Source organism: Bos indicus x Bos taurus, chromosome 17, assembly GCF_003369695.1.
Source record: "Bos indicus x Bos taurus breed Angus x Brahman F1 hybrid chromosome 17, Bos_hybrid_MaternalHap_v2.0, whole genome shotgun sequence".
Classification (NCBI taxonomy): domain Eukaryota; kingdom Metazoa; phylum Chordata; class Mammalia; order Artiodactyla; family Bovidae; genus Bos; species Bos indicus x Bos taurus.
Window position 1 is genome coordinate 67339766 of NC_040092.1, and position 21671 is coordinate 67361436.

Here is a 21671-nt window from a genome sequence, read left to right on the forward strand (position 1 = left end):
TGGCGGAGAACTGCTCCCATCATCTTGGACGCTGTACTGAGGCTCCACAGCCATCAATAGGCAGACAGGCAGAAAGTCTGATGGAAGGTGCTCACAACAATACATGAGTTTTGCCTCCTTTTCCCAAATCCCTTAAGAACTTCTAGCTCCTGACCCTATTTCTTCATGTTCCATGCTTTATTTCCTCCAAATGTGAAACAATGAAAAAGAGCTGAGAACAGAATATGCAAAAGTATCTCCATTGGAAGGTCGTTTCAAAGAGACTACTGGGTTTTTCACCATTACCATAATGATGTGAACACTATAGCAAAACAGGCAAAAGTTATATATCATAGTACTTACCTAAGAAACTGCTTCAAGTGGTCTTTACTATTTACTCTAACCCAAATACACTTAACAGGGAATTATGACTTTTTCATTTTTAATTTTTTAGTTCAGTAGACAGCTTAAAAACATTTATTAACCAAGTAATGTATATGTGCGTGTGTGCATACATACAGATGTACGTATGCATATACACGTGCATATGTACACATGCACACAAACACAGCACTTTCCCATGTGAGTACATCAGAACATACTCTTCAGTACGTGATTATCACTCTGGCTGTGTTTCTTAATTTCATCACACGTGACCTTTTTCTAAGAGCCAGTCCATCTTCAATAACTATCAGTTTGATCTGTGTGTGGTTATCACTTTCCAGCAGTAAACATCACTGGGGACACACGCATATCTCTATGAGTCTATCCTACATGTTATTCTTTCGACTGGCTCTAATTATCTATATTAGATATACTAGGATACATAATTATATTATCTATACTAGGATATGTAATTACAACAAATTTAGATTTATATGGTTATTTTAATGACCAGAGACACTCATTCATCCAGCATTCACTTGGTTGCCTATTCTCCATAAGCTAAATTAAGTACAGTGGCTGCTTCACGACTGGCGTTCACCATGTAGTAGGGGAGAAAGACGATAAAACAGAGCAGAACGGAAACCAGTAAGTAGGGTTTTGATTTAGTTTGGGGTTCAGAGAAGGCTTCTCTTCTTTAAAGGAACAACTATGCTGTGTGGTGGGAAGGGGCACGCATAGGGCTGCGGTACACAGAATAAGGATACCATGGCAGGTGCAAGATGAAGCTAGAGAAGTAGAGAACGACCAGACTGTGTAAGACCTCATACAGGATTCTGGTCTCTGTAATAAGAGTAATGAAAATATTAGTTAGTCAAGATAAACCTGCAATACTGTTCTGAATGTAATGTTAAGACAGAATGGGGAAGTGAGTGAGGGTGGATGCGGAGAGACTGAGAGGAAGCTATTCCATCAGGCCATGCAAGAGGAAATGCTGGCCTGGACTAGAGAGATGGATAGAAGTGAACAGTGAAGGTTTCTTACACAATAGGATGGAAGATGACACAGGACGCTGAACACGGTTAGTGTTCACTTCTGTTTTCTAGCACAGGGAGGATCACAAGTTCTACTTTCAGTCTTATTTGGTTTGAGGTGTCTTTGCGACATCTAGGTCTCAAGTCATTATCACGTTCCAATCAGCTCTGGAGCTCAGAAAAAAGGTCCAGAGAGAAGATACAATGTGGGAATTACCTGTGCATAGGTCGTCTCTACTTTCCTTCACAGAGCCACCTCCTCCCCATTGTAAGGCTATGAATCACAGGGCTTGAACCCAACACCCTGTCACAGTGTGGACACAGTAATTGTCTCTCTTCCCCATTAGACGGTAAGTTCCATAAAAGCACTGACCATATCTATTTTGATTCCTATTGTACCTCAGCTTTTCACACACTTCCTGCACATATCAGAATATCAACAATATTTATATGAAATAATTAAGAATGTAAGATATCTAAGATGGCAGAACTACAGAGATTAATAATTGAAAAAGATTAATTTTCAGCATAATTTGAAAAACTCATAATTCAGAATAAGGCAAGATGATGTATAAAATGTCATATATTTATTATTTATTTAGTATTGTATTATACATATTATTACTTATAATATTTTATATGTTTCTCCTCTCAGGAAAAATAAAAATTTCTACATATTTATCAGTTACACAATTTAAGTATAAATTAAATTGGAAGAAAATAATACAGTTTGATATGAGATGAAAATGTAGTTATCTTTATTGCCTGTGTTTAAAAGGCAACGTGGTTTAGAACTCCCTATACCTTTAAAAATGCACAATAGAATATAAACTTTTACCTGTAAAGGCATCATACAGTTTTAACAATATTTAGTACACCATTTACGACAGATCTCACCTATCAAGCGTTCTACTGATTCACAGGTATTAACCTAACAGATCGCATTTTTGTGTGTCTATTTTACTGACAGGAAATCTATAGCATGAAAGTTTTTGAGAGTTACCAAAAGCATTATAACTAATATATGCTTAAAAATAAAACCTTTGGCAATATGTATCTTAATCTCTATGAACAGAACAACAGGCTTTTCATTAAATTTAATTAATTTTAATTTTTCACTAAAATTGAATCGAAAACTGAATATCTTACATATAATTGCCTAGCCTTACATGGCTTTACCTGCTTTTTATCACCATCTCCCATTGAGACAGGATGTATCAAGAAGCAGTATATTTAATCAAAGGGGTCAAAACACTGAGATCCTACTGAAATATCCTTTAAAGACTACTGATATTTTTTAAATTACTACTTTATTCATTTTGGTTTTGTGAATATGAAAAATATACAAGTACTAATTTTAACAAAAGATACACGTGGGGCATTCCACCACTTAATTTTGAATGCAGATAGAACATATCTCATCTTAATCTTCAATGCGGTCAACACTACAAGCATGGATTTCGAAATCCTCTTTCGTTTTATTCTTCTAATCAAATTCTCATATATCAAAACTGAAGAATGGCATCACATTGCTTAGAGAATGTTTACATGTTCAGAGCACAGTATCAAAACACTTTTGTATATAAACATACTCTGGGAACATTAAATATATTTGAAGACTACAAAATAAAGTGCAAGATGATGGAAAACACTAGCTAACAGTACTAGTGCATTTCAAATCAGATTAAAAAGAAACAAAACACATTAAAATTTTAAAAAGGAAAACCGATAAAGAAAATTTTGGAAGAGGTTGTGGTTGGCCATTTATTACCTTTTTGCATTAGAGTTAATTAATATTCTAAAAAGGTCTAGGAAAAGCTGAACAACCTCTCAAGCTCTGAATTCATGGCACTGACCTTAGACTTTCTCAGAATGATTTTTAATGCATTCTGTTATTAGTAAAACCTGTTCAAACACATGCCCCATCTGCCAGCACCCCATCTGCAAGAGAGCTTCTTATTCTTGTAGACAGTGCAACTTCTGCTTGCTTCCTTCTCGTTTCTACATACCAGCTGTATGGTAATGAGCATGAGCAGCTGAAAATCCTGCATGATAACAAAGCTAATATGAAAACAGCAGAACAACAACTTCCCCTCAATGAAGCAGTTGTCGCATGAACAGAGCAGATAAGCTATTAAACAGGGAGGTGGTGGTGATGAGAATTTTATTTGTATGTATTTGGGGGATGTGTATTTGTGCCTGTGTATGCACATGTGTGTTAAATGTGGGGTTTCCACATAACTGAAAAATAAAAAGAAATAAGAGCAGCACAGGATACCAAAGATAGATCTAAAATTTCTAAGTACTTTTGTTAAGACCTGTGAACCCATTCTTTAACTTTTTAAATCTCAATTCTTATATAGTAATAATATACCAGATGTCATTTGGAAAAGCCAGTTTTCAAAGATTTTAACAAATTATGTTCCATTTCTTAATTAACATATTTTGGGGCCTTAAGGGAAAGAGAGAGAGACAAAACTTAAAAACCATTATGTAAACTTTTTCTTAGACATTCTAGCCACTAACATGTGAACCAACAAACTATGTTTTTAATTTTTATATAGAAATTTAATTTTTCAAAAGTTTATGATATTTGAAGCCAACACATTTGAAACTCTAAACAAAATACTAAGATGGCACATGTTACCTTCTTAATTCAGGAAGGCATATTGGGGTTAAGTTTTATATACATGAGAGTCACACTGAATGAATCTACGGAATATAAGTAGATACAGAGCATATTAATTTTTTATGTGCAGTATCTTTCCATTTAGAGATTAACAGTCACTCAGGAAACTGTTTAAGAAAAATGACCATTTAAAATTGGTGTTATGCATTTTCTCTCACAATCTAAAGAAACTAAAAATGAAACATATTTAAAATACAAACCATAGTGAAAGAAGTAAGTGCTATTACATGAGAATTAATTACAATTTTTACCAGCACATCTAAATATCTCTTATGTGGACTTCATAACTGTGCCTAAGCTCTTATCATATAACTATACTTTCTATACATTATTTCATTTAACCCTTAAAACAATCCTATGAAGTAGGTACTATTATTATCTCCATCCTACAGAGGCTTAATAAAGGATGAAGCTAAAAACTTCAGCCCAGTCTAAATGACTATCTCTATGCTCTTAAACAGTCTACCACTCTGATATTATCTCCAAAAGGCCAAGGATTTGAGTCTGCTTCATTCATTGTTGTACTCCAAACATCTAAAGAAGTTCTTGGCTTGTAAAAGTTGTTGAATAGATGGAATAAATAAATGGAATGGATAGAAGAGATAACTACTCAGTTGTTGCTTTTTAATTATTAAATGTAGATTGCCTTAAGTGGAAAAAAAAAGCTACTATAAATTTTATAACAACTCAATCATTTTGTTATTGAAAAATTATTTACACAGTAAGGAATCTTAAAGTAAGTGTTTAGGAGTTTTAAGTTTTGTTTACTTACCAGGTTGAAAAATTAAGACTTAACTTTTAAAATTCTCATGATTAACCATTAATTTTGAAAGGCTGGTACAGAATGAATAAGAACAAAATTGCACTGATTTTAGTATTTCTGTGAATCTACTTGTCCTCTATTTTATTGTCTAACCATAAAAATGCATTTTCCCTGTTAACTAGCTTAACACAGTCTTTGACTTCAAATATAAATCAAGGCCATGAGCTTATATAATATAAAAGCTTTTGTATAGTATAGTATGTATATATATGTATATATATGTGTATATATATATATATATATATATATATATATATATATATAAAAGAACCCGAATTGAAAGAATAGTCCCAACTTAATAAAAGAGTACCAATTATCCTTTAAAAAATAAGATATGAAGTTGTACCTCCTCAAAGAAAAAGCTTCTAACAACACTTAAAAGATTTTTTAAAAACTCACAAATTCAGACAAGATTTATAAAAACAGTACTATACTGCCCCTACATGTTCAAACTAGTAGTAACAATGACATTTTAAAATCTGAACTGATAATGTAGAGATATCTGTGGCTTATTGAAAAGCTGCTTAAGCTGTTTAAATTGCTCCCAAGTGAATAATCTGAGATCATCCACACATAAAAATGTAATTAAATATAGGAATAACCCAAAGATTTCAATTTTCATTTTCAAGACTAGTAAGGAGAACAAGTTTAAGAGAATTTCATCCAACATTATCATATATATTTTTTTTCTCTCAAAATAGATTTCCCCAACATTACATGTAGTGTTAGTTGCCCAGTCATGTCCGACTCTTTGTGACCCCATGGACTGTAGCCCGCCAGGCTCCTCTGTCCGTGGAGCTCTCTCGGCAAGAATACTGGAGTGGACTGCCATTTCCTTCTCCAGGCAATCTTTCTGACCCAGGGGATTAGACCCAGGTCTCCTGCACTGTAACTCGATTCTTTACTGTCTGAGCTACAGAGAAGCCACAACATTACATGGTCAATAAAAAACATAAGTAAATAAACAAATGGCTAATAAGCTATGTGCATTTGAGGTCAATACTTGTATATTAATGTCTGAGAAATACTGTTGAATTGTTTCCCCCAGATCTAAAAAAATTTCAATAAAATTCATAAACGTATACATAAACACTTACACACATAGACATTACCAAAACCACAAGAAAAACTTTTATTAATCTAATCTTAGGTTTACTTTTAAAAAACCTACTATAATTATTTTACCTTTTACCCATTGTAGGAATAAAGTGCTATATATGCAAATAAAGAGATGTGTTGCATTGCTAAGTTCTTGTAAAAGAAACTAAGAATGTCATTGGTTTTACCACAAATGGTAGTCCTTTCTAGTATTACTCCTATAGAAAAACATACCACATTTTTTAAAAATCCTACATTATAGTATCATTATTTACATCTGCCACAATTATATCTACCATTATTTAACTGATTTATATGTGAGACACATTCATTTATGCAAGTTTCCATTAAAAGGTCAGGGATAGGGTCAAGAACTCTAATTCTGACTTAGGAACAATCCAGGAAGAAATCACTGTGGCGAGCCTGATATTAAAGACTACAGTTTTCCAGCAAAAACATGAAAAACAAAATAGTATGGCATCATATTTAATTTTTCAGAGCCTCAAGATAATATTCTATGCTGGATACTACCCAGCAGTATTTGAAAACTTATAGATCATAATATTTTTCAATTAAGTTACCAACATAATGCTATCAAGTAAGGCAGAGTGTGTGCATATGTATTAATATGTATGTGTATGGAGGCATCCTTATATACATATGGAGAAACCATAACACAAATAAATGATCACCAACCCTCTTGGAAATGTGAAGTACTGATGCTGCTGCTGCTAAGTCACTTCAGTTGTGTCCGACCCTGTGCGACCCGATAGACGGCAGCCCACCAGGCTCCCCAGCCCCTGGGATTCTCCAGGCAAGAACACTGGAGTGGGTTGCCATTTCCTTCTCCAGTGCGTGAAAGTGAAAAGTGAAAGTGAAGTCGCTCAGTCCTGTCCGACTCTTAGCGACTGCATGGGATTTTCCAGGCAAGAGTACTGGAGTGGGTTGCCACTGCCTTCTCCGAAAGAGAAGTACACAACTGAATAAAAGTGTCTGGTGACACACTCTATCCTGAAGCAGACCAAACATGATGTCCATGAGTGTGCCTGTGTGCTCAGTCATGTCCAGCTCTTTATGACTCTATGGACTGGAGCCCACCAGCCTATCTCCCATGCAAGAATACTGAAGTGGGTTGCCATTTCTTCCTCTAGGGATCTTCCTGATCCAGAGATCAAACCCACGTCTGTTGCATTGGCAGGCGGATTCTTTACCACTGAGTCACCTGGAAAGCCCATCCTGTCCACACTGAGGTGGAAATCTCAGGGTCTGAAATACTAAATTATAAAAACAGTATGTCTTTTTTTTTTTTCTGTTTTGTTCAATACTGTATCTAGAACTGCGCCTGGAAACTAACAGATGCTTATTTACTGAATAGATTAATTAATCCGTGTTCCTCTGATTTTGATATGTGACCATGGAAAGGAGAAAATAAGATAAGTCTTTCAGAGACAGAAAAGCTTCAGTGGCCTTCTTAAGGGAAGGTCTTTGCTGCCTCATTCATCTTTGTTACATTAGCATCACACGCAAGGAGGATGTATATGCCTAATATGCATTAGCAGAATGAAAATTAATTTAGTGGTGTTAATATTTAGCAGAAAACTGAGAAAAATAAGCGGCTGACGTACTCCTTCCTCACTTAAAGTCTGCTAGTATAAGTTGCATTTAATCACTGAAGAAAAATAATACATAAGCTCTGAACTATCATCATACTATATGGAGCTGCCCATACTTGGGTTAATAAAATTTAGGTATTAATGTAAAGCATTTAAATATGAATGCAGACAGACTTAAGATAAGGCTTAGGTTACTTTGGCATTTCAAAGTATATTCCATTTTTTATATGTGGATGATAGCTGTCTGCAGTTAGTGCCACAATTTTGGAGAAAGCTGTGTTCCTGATTTCAAAACTTTCTGGAGTTTAGAAGGTAACATGGGACATATGCTGTGCATGGCAGAACACTTCTAGTATATCACATATGAACATTTCTGTAGCAAAATATACAAATATTCAGATAAACAATAAACATGAGTGTCTTATGTTAGTCAGGGTTAGATTTGGATAACTTGTTAAAGCATTTTGTTTTCAGGGCTTACTGGACTCTTGGTCTGCAGACAAGGGACCACAGGTTTATTTCATACTTGTTTACCCAGCCAGAAGCTTCGTAACCTGTTTATTTCTAGCATATTCTTCATCTGTCTCCCATACTCCACATCTTAAACTAAGTTAGTTTCTGTAAAATATGACCTACAAGTTTAAATAGGCTTGCCCTGATTGTTATCAACAAAAGGGGGTAACAATTCATGGCAGTTATTTCTATGCTGTAGTTGTAGATTTACAAACAATAATTTTCTTTGCATTAATATCTGACAACTGAGGCACAACATAATACTTTGACATCACAAGATGACAAAAACATCTAGAAAGCAATGTGATTGTGGTCATCATAAATTGTGAAAACAAAATATGAATTCAGTTCAGTTCAGTCGCTCAGTCGTGTCCGACTCTGCGACCCCATGAGTCCCAGCACGCCAGGCCTCCCTGTCCATCACCAACTCCCGGAGTTCACCCAAACTCCCGTGCATCGAGTCGGTGATGCCATCCAGCCATCTCATCCTCTGTCGTATTTTAAAATCTAGGATTACATGGCCAAAGTTAACCCTTGAAACCATTCCTTCAACAAATCACTATCCAGTCAATATACCATAGTTTTTAATGATGCTGTAGCTAGATACCCAGGTTAGAATCTTAGCTCCATCATCTAGTAGCTCTAGGACAAGTCAGCTAAACTTCCTACACCTCTGGATCCTATATCTACAAAACAGGGAGAACATAATGCAGTCTGTTACTTCATGAGGTAATTGTAAGGATTAAATGAGTTCATATGTGGAAAGTACTTAGACCAGTGTCTTCCCTGCATCCCATTAGACCCTATTATACTGTTACCCTGTTTTAGCAACATCAAACATTAGCATTACTTTCCTGCTTCCCTGAATTAGAATCTAAGCTCCATGAGGGCATGGCCTTTGTCCATCTGCTTCACTGTTACATCTACAGATTCTAGAAAAGTTTCCAACCCTGTTCTAAGTTAATACATATTTCAGGACTCTTATTACTATTAATAAATCTCATATCCAGAAATAAGTGAATAATTTGCAGTATAATTAATGTGAAAAAAAAAAAAAAAACCAATATGTGAGACCAAGCAATAACGCAAGTTTCTTCTGTCCACTTCTCTGATCATCTGCTTAGCAAACAACATCCTTCCAGTTTTAAAGGTGCTGTGAAGCCTTTCCTGAGCCATTGCACTGAGACCAAGGTGGCCCTCTCATGCTCCTACAGTATTTGGTGTAGGAGTCCATTTAAGCAACTACCCTTTTGTACTATAAGGGTTTATTTATGGTTTAACCACTAACTATAAAACGCTCAAGAGAACTGTGATTTTTCACTTTTGCATATCCACAGGAAGAAGGGAAGAATCATCTTTTTATTTACAGCTACTGCCTTGCACAATACAAAAAAATAAGACCACAAGAAAATTTAAGTTTATATTCTGCTTACTCATCTTCTGCATGATGTAGGAAACATTCTTAAGAAATTGACAGGATTTAAAACAAAATCTCCTGATATGTGGTAACCAGTTAATTCTTTTATTGATGAAATACAGTGACAATAAAAGATATCAGGTGATCTGGAAATGCCAGTTTTTCCCCAAGTTCCAATGGAATACATGTGTGGATAAAACTTTAGAAAGCTCCATTTTAGTTTATGCACTTAAAAAAAAAACAAAAACAGAGAATCTATTAAAATCACTCTCCAAACTTGCTCACAGCACCACTCTGTTCTTCTTTCTTTCCAAAGTTTTGTAATAGTTTTCATATTTTCTGACTTTTTTGGCTATGGCAGACTCTCATAAGTGCCATCTAAATGAGTATACCCTATGTTTGTTTCTCCTTCATTTTCAAAACTGCTAAGTAGTAATTACTTTTAAGATTAAGCATCAAACTGTATCTGAGTTTAGTTATATTTAGAAAATGAAATATTCAAAATCACAGCTGCACAGTCATTTGAAAGTATTTAGTAAACAAAAACATGTCATATTCTAACAGTATCAAAACTCCTTAAAGAATTTTCTAGACTTAACAAAAACTTCAACAAATTGGTCATACATAAAAAGATATTAAAGATAATTTCTGAAGTCTAACAGTTTATAGCCTCAAGTGAGGAGACAAGACAACTAAGGGAAACTTTCAAATACCACCACTAGACAGTCCATGGAAGTCTAAGAGCCAAAGGTAACGGCCACAGCTACAGTACGCTCCCCTCGTGGGCGAGGACAAGGGTGGAAGCATCAGTGCCGGGAGGAAGGTTCCACCCAGAGAGAGAAGCTTGGCTGTGAGGTCATGGAAAGGATTTGGAGAAAGTGGCACAAATGTAACTGGCAGATACAGAATAGACCAGTATGGGGGAGGGGAACATGATGCTGGCTTTTTAAAGGTTTCATTATTTCTGTAGGTTAAGGAAATATCCAACTATTTCCTCTTGACTAAGAGTTCCATGAAACAAACTTTGAGTCTCGTGAAATCTCTTTTGGGCATCAAGACATTTTAGAAGAGCAGATTTGCTACAACTACTTTAAAAAAGAATTAATCATAGCTAGACTAGAATTAAAAAATAAAAATAAAAGGTAAACCTGGATTGGGGCAAAAGGCAAAGCTATGTCAGAAATGTAAGACCAAGTTGTAGTGCTTTAAGAAACAGGCAAGTATTTCTGGCAGCTGCGTTTGCTAGCATGAAAAGTACTCCTGTAGTAGAGATTATTAATAGCAATATACTTTGGGAGAGGCTGTCATTTAAACTGTACAAACATCACACTAAAACTCAGAAATATAAACGTATAAACTAAGATGACAAAAACTGAGATAACCATAAGATAGTAAAAATATATAAATCAATGATAAATTATAAAACTACACATATGGATCATCTGTGCAGATAAAAAAAGACGATAGCTTTAAAACTATGGGAAGAGTACAAGAAAATTATAGCTAAAAATAATATACATGGCAGGTCAATGGAAAATATTATTTTCCAGAAATAAGTTTTTAAAATCACATTAGCAACAAATAATTTCTTGTTCTATTTGTATATTTTCCTATTGAAGTTTTAAGTATAACATATATAATTATTTTCTCAAAATGAAAAAACATTCCTTCAATAGAAAACTTAGAACAATAAACACTGAAATATATTATCAAGTAAAATCCATAAAACTTGGTCATACTAGAAATAAATTTGCTTAAAATATGATTTCTTTCTCTTGTTAAACAACATTGGAAGTCCCTCATGTTGGTTTTGATTTGATACAGTCTTTCTGGAAAACAATTTAGTAGTATTTATCAAGAATCTAAAAAAAAATTCATACTCCTTGACCCAATAATTCTACTTCCAGAATAAAGTGTATAGGGACATTAAAGATTTATATATAAAAAAGTTCAAAGCAGGTCACTGACCAAATTAGCAACAGTAGGAAAATGATGATACATCCACTTGACAGATTATAATACACTTTTGAATAACTACAGCCATAGAGAACTACCAGCGATACCTTAGAAATGAATTAAAGTATCAATTAAAAAATTATCTCCTTATAATTTTTATTGTGGCTATTTGTGAACAGTGGAATTACTGATAATTTAGGAAAATTGAAAAGAAACACTTCTGTATTTTACATACTGAGCATATCTAATTTTTATAAAGAGAAGTAGAAGATATTAACTATTCCAAGAAAATAAAAATTCTCTATATCATCACTCAACTCAGAGGATTTAGGGGATTATCAAACTTCTCAGGAAGGTAGTACCTCACTAGTTTGCTTGAACAACAGAACTTATAATGGCTTACAAAATCTTCATACAAATGAAAATTATACTGTAGAGTAAATAATTAGAGAGGTTGTTTTCTGAAACAAAGGCAATACAACTGTCTGATAAAACTGGCAGATATATGCTGAAAAGTCTATTAAAGGAGCCTAAAAAAGTATAGATAGCTTGAACTAACTGAAGATTATACATATAAAACAACAAAATAGATTATGCCTAAATGAGAATAAAATTTTGAATACAGGGTATTCTTAAAAATTAGTATCATCAATAATTCAACAATGAAGAAAAAAACTTGAATCCAAGAGAATACAGAAGCTAAGAGACGTATAATGTTATTTTAAATTTTTGTCATCACAGGCAAAAGTATTAATTGAACAAACCGATGAGAATGGAACTGCACTTCAGTTTGAAGATGGTTAATCTGTCAGACACGCTGTTCTGACTGGTTGCCTACCAAACACAGACCCGGCAGTATGACAAAGGTTCTCTCCTTAACCAAACTCTATAATCAGGCTCCTTTGAGCTCTTTTTCAACGAGGCCCTGCCCTTGGGCATGTTCTCAAGAACCAAATTTTAGCAAGAATCCTGCTAAATCATATTAACCAGAATTCCCCACCCTTGATATTGATCACACTCGGGACCCGAACCTCCCCTCCATATCTGCTGGGTTCGCCAGTCTCCCGTCCCCCAGGTGATGTTTGACCACCTTGATTAATTCATTTAACCAGTGTCATCCTGTTAGCCCTGATATTTTAGTAATTATCTACCATCTGACCTTCTAACCTGCTTTATGGCTGTAAATTCGTACTTGTAAGAGTTGAGCCCAATCTGCCTCCCCTACTGCAAGCCTCCCTAGTAGAAGTCCCTTCCCAGGTGGCACTAGCAGTAAAGAATCTGCCTGCCAATGCAGGAGATGTAAAGAGATGTGGGTTCAATCCCTGGGTTGGGAAGATACCCTGGAGAAGGCCATGGGAACCCACTCCAGTATTCTTGCCTGGAGAATCCCATGGACAGAGGAGCCTGTCAGGCTATAGTCCATAGGATCGCACATAGTTGGACATGACTGAAGCAACGCAGCATGCACAGAATAGTCACAGTCCCTACATGTACCACGACAGTCCTCCTGAACATCTGTCTTGATTTTAACAAGGGTTATGAATAACTTTTTCTTTATCAGGTACCATCCCTCAGCTTATAAAGACAATAAACATATATACTCTTTGAATATTTCTAGTTTTTTATGACTATAATCACTGCATCATCTGTGGGATAACTTTACAAATGAAACATTTTAAAAAGAGAGTACACAAAAAATACTCAATCTATAAAAATAATATGCTACCAAAGTTATCTTTAGGTCAATTATTTGAAGCTTTGAATGATTTTGTCAAAGAAACAATGTCAACATTGATATGTTCCCAGGCTTACCCTTCAAAATATAAACAGTGGTTGAAAACAGTTTAAGTTCATTTTAAAAAGAAGGTCAAAAAACATAGTAGAAAGAAAATAGCTACTACCTGTAGCACTGGAGAGTCCTGAGGTTAAACACCAGCTTTACTATTTACCAAGAAAATTGGGGATAGGTAACTTGTTTGAGGCCTGGCTTTCAAGTATACCAAGTGGAGATAATACCTAACTTACAATATTAACAAACATTTAAAAATTAATTAAAGTACATAAAATGGCTGGAGAATACACAGTATATTTAGTAGGTTATTTTACAATGATAGCAAGGCTTTCCTGGGGCTCAGTGGTAATGAATCCTCCTGCCAATATAAGAGATGCAGTCTGATCCCTGGGTTGGGAAGTTCCCCTAGAGAAGGAAATGGCAAGCTCTCCAGTATTCTTGCCTGGGAAATCCCATGGACAGAGGAGCCTGGCAAGTTATAGTCCATGGGATCACAAAAAATTCAGACACAACTCAGTGATTAACCAACAACTGTATATTGAGAAGGTAAATTAATAAGTAGTATGTAAAAATTCTAGTGATTAGGCACATAAACATTTTTTTCTACATAGCTACAAAAGAATTAGAAGAGAGAATCAACATTTCTAAAGGAATGAAAGGCTTATGGCTCTAACAATCTTTCTAAAACTTTACTGTTAACTGAAACTTACATTCAAACAAAAAGATGTATGCACAAGAAGATTTACTATGGTAGTACTGTAATCCTAAAAACCTATGTCACTGTTTCATGAATAAAGTTTTATTAAAACACAATCATGTCCATTTTCAAACAATGGCAGCTACTTTCAAACAATGGCAGAGCTCAGTAGTTCTATAGTGACTATCTGGTCCACAAAGCCCAAAATAGTTGCCGGCCCTCTGTAAAAAAAGGACCCTTGTGGACCCTTGACTTAAACTAACGCTAAAGAATCTGCTTGCAATGCAGGAGACATAGGTTTGATTCCTGGGTCACAAAAGTCCCCTGAAGGAGGGCATGGCAACGCACTCCAGCATTCTTGCCTGGAGAATCCCAAGGACAGAGGAGCCTGGTGGGTTACAGTCCATAGGGTCACAAAGAGTCAGACACGACTGAGCGACTGAGTATGCATGTATGCAATGGTAACAATACACAGAGTGATATTAACTCAAATATTTTCTCAAATGACACAAATGTTCTATTTTAATTTTATCTCCATTTTCATTTTAAAGCAAAGCATTTATTTTTAAACATGGACATGGTACTTTAAACAGAACTTGGTATAGAATATAACCACTACAAAATTATTTTCGACTATCAGAAAACTAGTCCTATATCTCATCGTTGCCTGAGATATATGGTCCATATATCTCATCCGCACCATACTGCCTGCCGCTCACCTCCCTACAGCTTCCACCAGCAGTTTGACCCCATTCCCTTACTCAGCTCTGCTGCTGCTGCTTATGCTACACAACTGGCATGTGGTTCAAATCCAAGAATATAAATGCACTCTCAAACACATTTTTCTATAAACCAACAGTCAACCAGGTATCTTTAAAAGCCTGGATATAAACCATGAATTTCATGTCATTTGGAAATTTCTACCAACAAGTAACACTGAAGAATACCCTCATGAGAACGTTGTAAATGCTTAAAAGTCTCCAAACAAAAACAAAAAGAGTTCAAGATTTAAGCCTTCAAGTGAATTTTCTTTCAACATACTATTATTAATTGCAAGATACTATTATTTCTCTTATCATCAGAAAGCAAAAAATGGTGCCAGATAAGCTATGAAATTCCAACAAGACATATCCTAATTTCATACATGTTTAAAATGTAGAAAAATAATGTATCTTAGGATTTGGAAATAGAGTATTACCATATAGGCATTCCAATTTCAAAGAAAAATAAAACAATTTTCCAGTGATTTTATAAACCAAGTTTTTCTTGTAAATTTTCTCTCCCTTTAAAGGATGATCAGTTATTTTAGAAACCAAAATCATTTACATAATAATAAATTAGACTAGCAGTACTGATAGTACTTAATGATGGAGTAAATTAATTCCGTGAAAGTATTTCAAGAGCTATAAATTGAAGTTGTAGTTATGAAAACTATTCCAAAGAATTTTTCACAATTTAAAAAATTATTTTATTGTGCAAACATTCAATAGATCAACACCTATGATGAATGGAGGGGCAATATCATATTTTTCAACTTTTAACGGGTCAAACCTACACAGAGTCTTGTAAGAGGTCACACAGTATTATCTCACTACTTAGAAGAAAAAAATGGCCTACAAAACAGAGAAATCTACACACATGTGGCCAGTGTATAATAATCTGACTAAAAATGAAAGATATACTGGATGTTAGATACAAAATATGATTAATCACATATAACACCAGAAGTCTTTTCAAAATCTTTGATAAAAAATACATTTAAAGTGTCTATCATTAACATTACTAAGGGAAAATAAGTAAGTTAAACAACAAAGAACATGTGAATCAATTTAAAGCTACTTAACCAGTTGCAAAAAGGAGGGGATGGGGATATAATTACACTAGCCCTCTAATATTTCTAGTAGTCAGAGTCAATGAGTTATGCAATAGTAAATTATTGGCAGGCAGTCTAAAAATGAGTGTGTTAATTCTGTTTTCTAACTATCTTCCCCTAATTTAGAATGATGTTCTAGTTCGAATTCTACTTTTCAAATTTAGTACTCTTCTGTAATTACAAATGCCAGGCTATAATTTAACGTTAACAGTAACCTAGAAAAGTCGAACTGAATAGTGACCCTAGGAAACCCTCAAGGAAAGCCTTCAAGTTGTCTATTAAATTTTCTTAATAGAATCTGCTCCTGATTCTTTTAAGTTTCATGTAAAGATGAAGACAGAAAACATGCATTGTGACATAATGAAGTAATCCGTCATACACTGTACTTAAGTTTATTAGAAATATTTAACAAGAAAAAAATTATCTTGATTGACAGTATCTTAACCCCTCAATTAAAAAATTCCAATTTATTTTCCTTAATTTGATGGTTTACTTGTATTGATATTTTTTTACAGAAGTATTAAAATAAAAAATAATTTATTAATGACCTTAAAGAGGCTACTAGAGGCCTCTGTGTAAACGCTTAAATCAGAGCAGTGACCTCATTCAGAAGTTATAAAAGTGACAAAGCGAAAGAAGAAAAGATTTAAAGAAAAAAAGAAACACTTTCTGAAAACATAGTAAAGAAGAAAATGAGGGGACAGAGAGATTTATATTTTATATTCAATGTTTAATTTGTATTACATTTAAAACCTACTTAAAATGCTTTTCAACATGGCTACCACTTATTTGGAGTAGAAGTAGAAACAGTTCAAAAACTAAAGTAATTAGAAAACGTATTTTTACAAAGACTATTTAAGTCCCAGCAAATAAAGAGGAAAAATATTTTTCAGGTACTATAAGTTAACCTATTTGTTTAATAGAATATTTGTCTTTCAGTTAAAAGAAAAGAGGAGAGAGTTAAAAAGGACTAAAACACTAATAGTATGGATATGTGCATCTCTGACAGGTATTTTTTGGTTTAATGTATTCAGGATCCTAAACATAACTAGATCTAAAATATATTACTCTAGTTAATAATTCAAAATGGCAATATGAAGTAACTCAAAAAATACAACAAAACCATTAATTACAGGGTCAAAACTTGGAGGGGATGAGAATGTTATCCTGAAGAACATACAGAAAATCATAACCTGATTACAGATTAGTACAAATTCTACAAAATGTTTGTTACTTCAGGATTGTCTATATATAAACTATATCGTAACTGCCACACAACAGCACACTAGTTTTATTTTACATAACAGCAAAAAGTAATGTCTCTATTATGTTAAGTTTAATTTAAAAAATAGTGATTTAAAAATAATCTAGCTTCAAGTGCCAGATAAACTCTTTATAAGAGCTAGATACTGTAATTCCCATGTTAAAGGACAGTCCCGCCAGCTCTTTACTTTTCCCACAAAATAAACACAATAAATTTGGGTTTTCAGCATTTGCCAACATATTTCAAAACATGGTTTTTAAATTTACTAATTTTAAGTAAGTTTAAAGAATTCTAACACCATAAAAATAAATGAGAGAGACAAAAAGGTAAATTAGGTAACCTTGCCCTCAAGACTCTCTATCATGTTACTAAAACTGTCACTTACAGAAGTTTTCAGGGGCGACATAATGCTCTGATAGTTTTAGTTATAAATATCAATTGAAATTTGAAGCATGTTTTCACCAAAAGAGGCAGAAGTAGTTCATTTAAACAAATATTCCTGTTTTTCAAATGTGTGAGACTTACCCGTCTTCGACAAAAGGGGAGGCCTTGGGCAATGATGCTAATGCTAAATATCTTCATCACGGTTTGATGTGGTAGAGGCTCTTTTGCACTTTTAAGATCAACAGGAACCAAGCCATGGTTTAGAGTAGCCTTTCCCGGTTTTGACATTTTAAAACTCCTCTTGGCTGATGAACACTCTCTACATGTAATACAGGCACATTACTAAAAATTCTAACCACCAAACTAAAATACAACTTTCTAATTAAAAAAAAAAGGCTGAGAACCCAAGGCCTGCTGCTTTTGTCTTTCAACCTTCTCCTACCAAATGTCCTGACCTGTCTGAGGCTTGGTGAAGTGCAAACTATCCTAGAATAGCCAGGAATTATAAACTACTGAAGTGAAAGCTCCTGCTCCTGCCAGTCAAACAGCTGGTGAACCTCCCTTACAAAGTCAGTAAGACAACCAGAGCAGGGCTGTGCTACAGGGTCCCTTTGAAAACTTCTCCAGTGACTAACCTAGGTATACTCCCTAGAAAGTGAAAGTAAACTTTTCTCTATAAAAATCCAAAAGTTAATCACTGTATTTTCTTTTGAATATTTATCGCCTTTCTTAAGCAAATATCAGCATTATTATTTTAGGAGTGTTTTGAACTGTGCTTCAAATTTAAGGGCAGTATTTATGCATGCTCAAAAACTATAAACATACATTTGTCCTATCTTAGAATGTCCTCATTCAGAATGAGCACTGTATCTTCAAGTGTTTGTCTTTAGTAAGCTCTTTTCCTCTTCCATTCTTTATCTCATACTCACTAAGACATTAAATCAACTCTAGTTCTGGATAGTTAATAATAAACACTGCAGGTTAGTCTTAACACGTGACATTTTAGTTGTTTGCAAATTTCAGTTCAAGCTCTGTAATTCTGAAATACTTAGCAATTCCACTTGAAAGTATAACAGTGCCGTGACTGATTAAATATATTTTAAAACCCCAATATTTATAAATATAACCTGTGGTGTAACTAAAGTAAAATGAATACTGACTAACCAGCTCATCACAAATACTTAGGGCCTAATTTCTCTGATATACCACAGTCAGATATATCTTTCTAAAACATGGAGATGGAATGTGCTATACAATCCACTTCTCAACAGCTCTGAATGGTTCCCCAATGCCTAAGATAAAGTTTGGAGATGAAAACTCTCCTCCAAGTGGCCCCAAACTCATCTTTCTAGCATTATCTCAAATAGTTTCCTAAATTAACCACTTATGCCACGTTAATCTTTATGCTACATTTCATATGCAAGCCCACAAACTAGAACGTTATGAAGATTTTAAAAAATCTTAGTGTGAGAATGGGTAGTAGTTTTGAAACAGATGATCGATAACAGATGTGAACTATGCATTCACAATGGTCAGCCACTTAGCCTGTTCTCTCCTTCCATTCTATTTTCTTCTTCCAATAGCCAGTCATCTCACTTCTCGCTCTTCTCAACTGTATTTATAGATTTTTAGAATGTGATATGGAGAGAATTAGAAAAGAGAAATGTCAGAAATGGGTGATTTCTTCTTTGATTCTGGAGAGACCTATCTTACTAAATATTACCAAGTGGGTTGCTGGGAAGGCAATCCACACACAAGAAATACCCCTGGTCCAGCCATGATGCTATTTTCTTAAAGTACACCCTTCTCTGACATCACAATTTAAAATGAATTAATACTTGAAAATGCAAAATCATTAGCAGAGGTGACATTTTTAGTTATACAAAAGTAAACAACTGCATTCATCCAAGTAGATAGATAGATATATTGGAGAAGGCAATGGCACCCCACTCCAGTACTCTTGCCTGGAAAATCCCATGGACAGAGGAGCCTGGCAGGCTGTAGTCCATGGGTCGCTAAGAGTCGGATATGACTGAGCGACTTCACTTTGACTTTTCACTTTCATGCATTGGAGAAGGAAATGGCAACCCACTCCAGTGTTCTTGCCTGGAGAATCCCAGGGACCGGGGAGCCTGGTGGGCTGCCGTCTATGAGGTTGCATAGAGTCGGACACGACTGAAGTGACTTAGCATAGCATATATATATATATAGACCAATAAGCACATGTAAAGATGCTCAATATCACTAATAAAATCATTAGGGAAATGCAAATCAAAACCTGACCCACACTGCACATTCATTAATATGGTTATTACTTATACACACACACAGAAAAATAAGAGTTAGCAATGATGTGGAGAAACTGGGACCCTTGTGTGCTGTTGGTGGGAATGTAAGACGGACATAGCTACTGCAGAAAATAGAGAGATTCCTCAAAAAATTACTATATGATCCAGCAATTCCACTTTTGGATATACACCCAGAAGAACTAAAACCAGGGCTCACACAGATACTTGTACACCCGTGTTCATAGCAGCATTATTCACGAAAGCCGAGAGGTGGGGAAACCACCTAAGGAGCCACTGATGGACGAACGGGTGCAAACAAAGAACATCATTCAGCCTGAAGAGCAAGAAAATTCAGACATAACAGGTAAATTTTGAAGATAAGTGAAATAACTCAGTCAAAAAGGAAAAATATTGTATGATTCCACTCATATGCGGAATGAGGAGCTAGTGTTCAAAGGGTACAGAATTTCTGTTGGAAAAGATAAAAACAATTCTGGAGATGACAGTGCTAACGGTTGCACAACACTGTTAATGCACTTAAAGCCACTGAACTGTACCCTTAAACACGGTAAATTTTATGTTATAGGTATTTAATCACAACAAAAACAATGTTTTAATAAAAAAGTAAATGACTAAGAATACTACTATAATCACTGGGGGAAAAAACCAATAGAGATCTAGGGATAGGAGAGAAGGTACTAGAAAACTGTAAGTTGATACGACAGAAAAAGCTGAGACTGATATCTAAGAAACACGTCTACGGCCCCACTGAACTATTTACTACCTTGCAGAATGAGTGTCTCTAGCCTCATTCTAGTCTTGGCATTTCATCCGGTGCTCACTTTATTTCTTAACACAAGTATAATCTTTAAAAAAAAAAAAAAAAAATAACCTTCAGTCGTATAGTGTTTTTTTCTCCTTATTAGGAAAATCCCTTCGTTGAAGCTGCTCACGCAGAATACCCTCCTCCAAGTTACTATCAGTGTCTACTTTGTTAATACAGCTTTATGCAGACTGACATTATTCTTAAAAAAAAAAAAAATCTCTCAGTGATATCTCTGAAATTAGTTAACTAACCCCTCAAAATTCATTTCTTAGAACCACACAGAAGATATACTTTAAACTATGGTGTTATTTCAATCCAGAAAAATTAGAAGAGTGTACTACATTCCACTTGTTTAACTGTTTTGTAGAGAAAAACGAATCAGATGAACTCCAATTTCAACTTGCACTTAATAAAGATACCATAATAAAGATGAAAATCAGCTTTCCCTTTTCTATCCAAAAACTTTGTAATCACATGCATTTACAGGTAGATAGCCTGAAGGTAAGGATGACATGAAGTTCTCTAATCTTCTTGGATTCTGATCCTAAAGCCGGGAAAGGGGAGGAGATTTGGAATTGTAAGGAATTTGGACTGGGGAAATTAAAACTAAAATAAACAGGGCTCATTTTACTGCTTTTAAGAGGGCAAAATTATTAATTTTGATAATTAAAATTAAAAACGAAAAACTAGTTTTACTTCATCAGAAATTATTTATGGTAATAATAGAAATGAACATTAAAGCAGTTTTGTATATTACATGTTGTGTTTTACACTAGATATCAAGTTTTTTTATCAACTCATTTTTAAAATCAGGAAGTAGCTGCCCTCAACTGGATAGTATGGAGCACTGCAACTCAAGCAAACACTTAAATTACGTGTCTACAATACACTTCTGTGAAAAAGAGACAATATTAGTGATTGAGCACAGTGAGTACTAATTCCCAAACTACTGTTTCATCTTTTTCCTGAGCAATCAGGTTAACAGTACTTGTAAAGCAATGTTCTAAATCAGCATGTGTGTGTGCTCAGTCGTATCCGACT

The 21671-nt window shown here is 34.6% G+C and overlaps 1 protein-coding gene across 3 annotated transcripts in view; it reads right to left on the minus strand.

Annotated features, from left to right (window-relative positions):
• FBXW7 (F-box and WD repeat domain containing 7) overlaps window positions 1-21671 on the minus strand; it is a 226026-nt gene that overhangs the window by 48091 nt on the left and 156264 nt on the right. Inside the window, exon 1 of one of the 3 annotated variants that reach the window (XM_027513449.1) lies at window positions 17658-17994. The exons of the other annotated variants lie outside the window; for them this stretch is intronic. Within the exon in view, the coding sequence (XP_027369250.1) occupies window positions 17658-17804 (147 nt within the window). The 5' untranslated portion in view covers window positions 17805-17994. Of the gene's footprint in view, window positions 1-17657; window positions 17995-21671 lie in introns of those variants that run through there. 3 annotated transcript variants of the gene reach the window in all.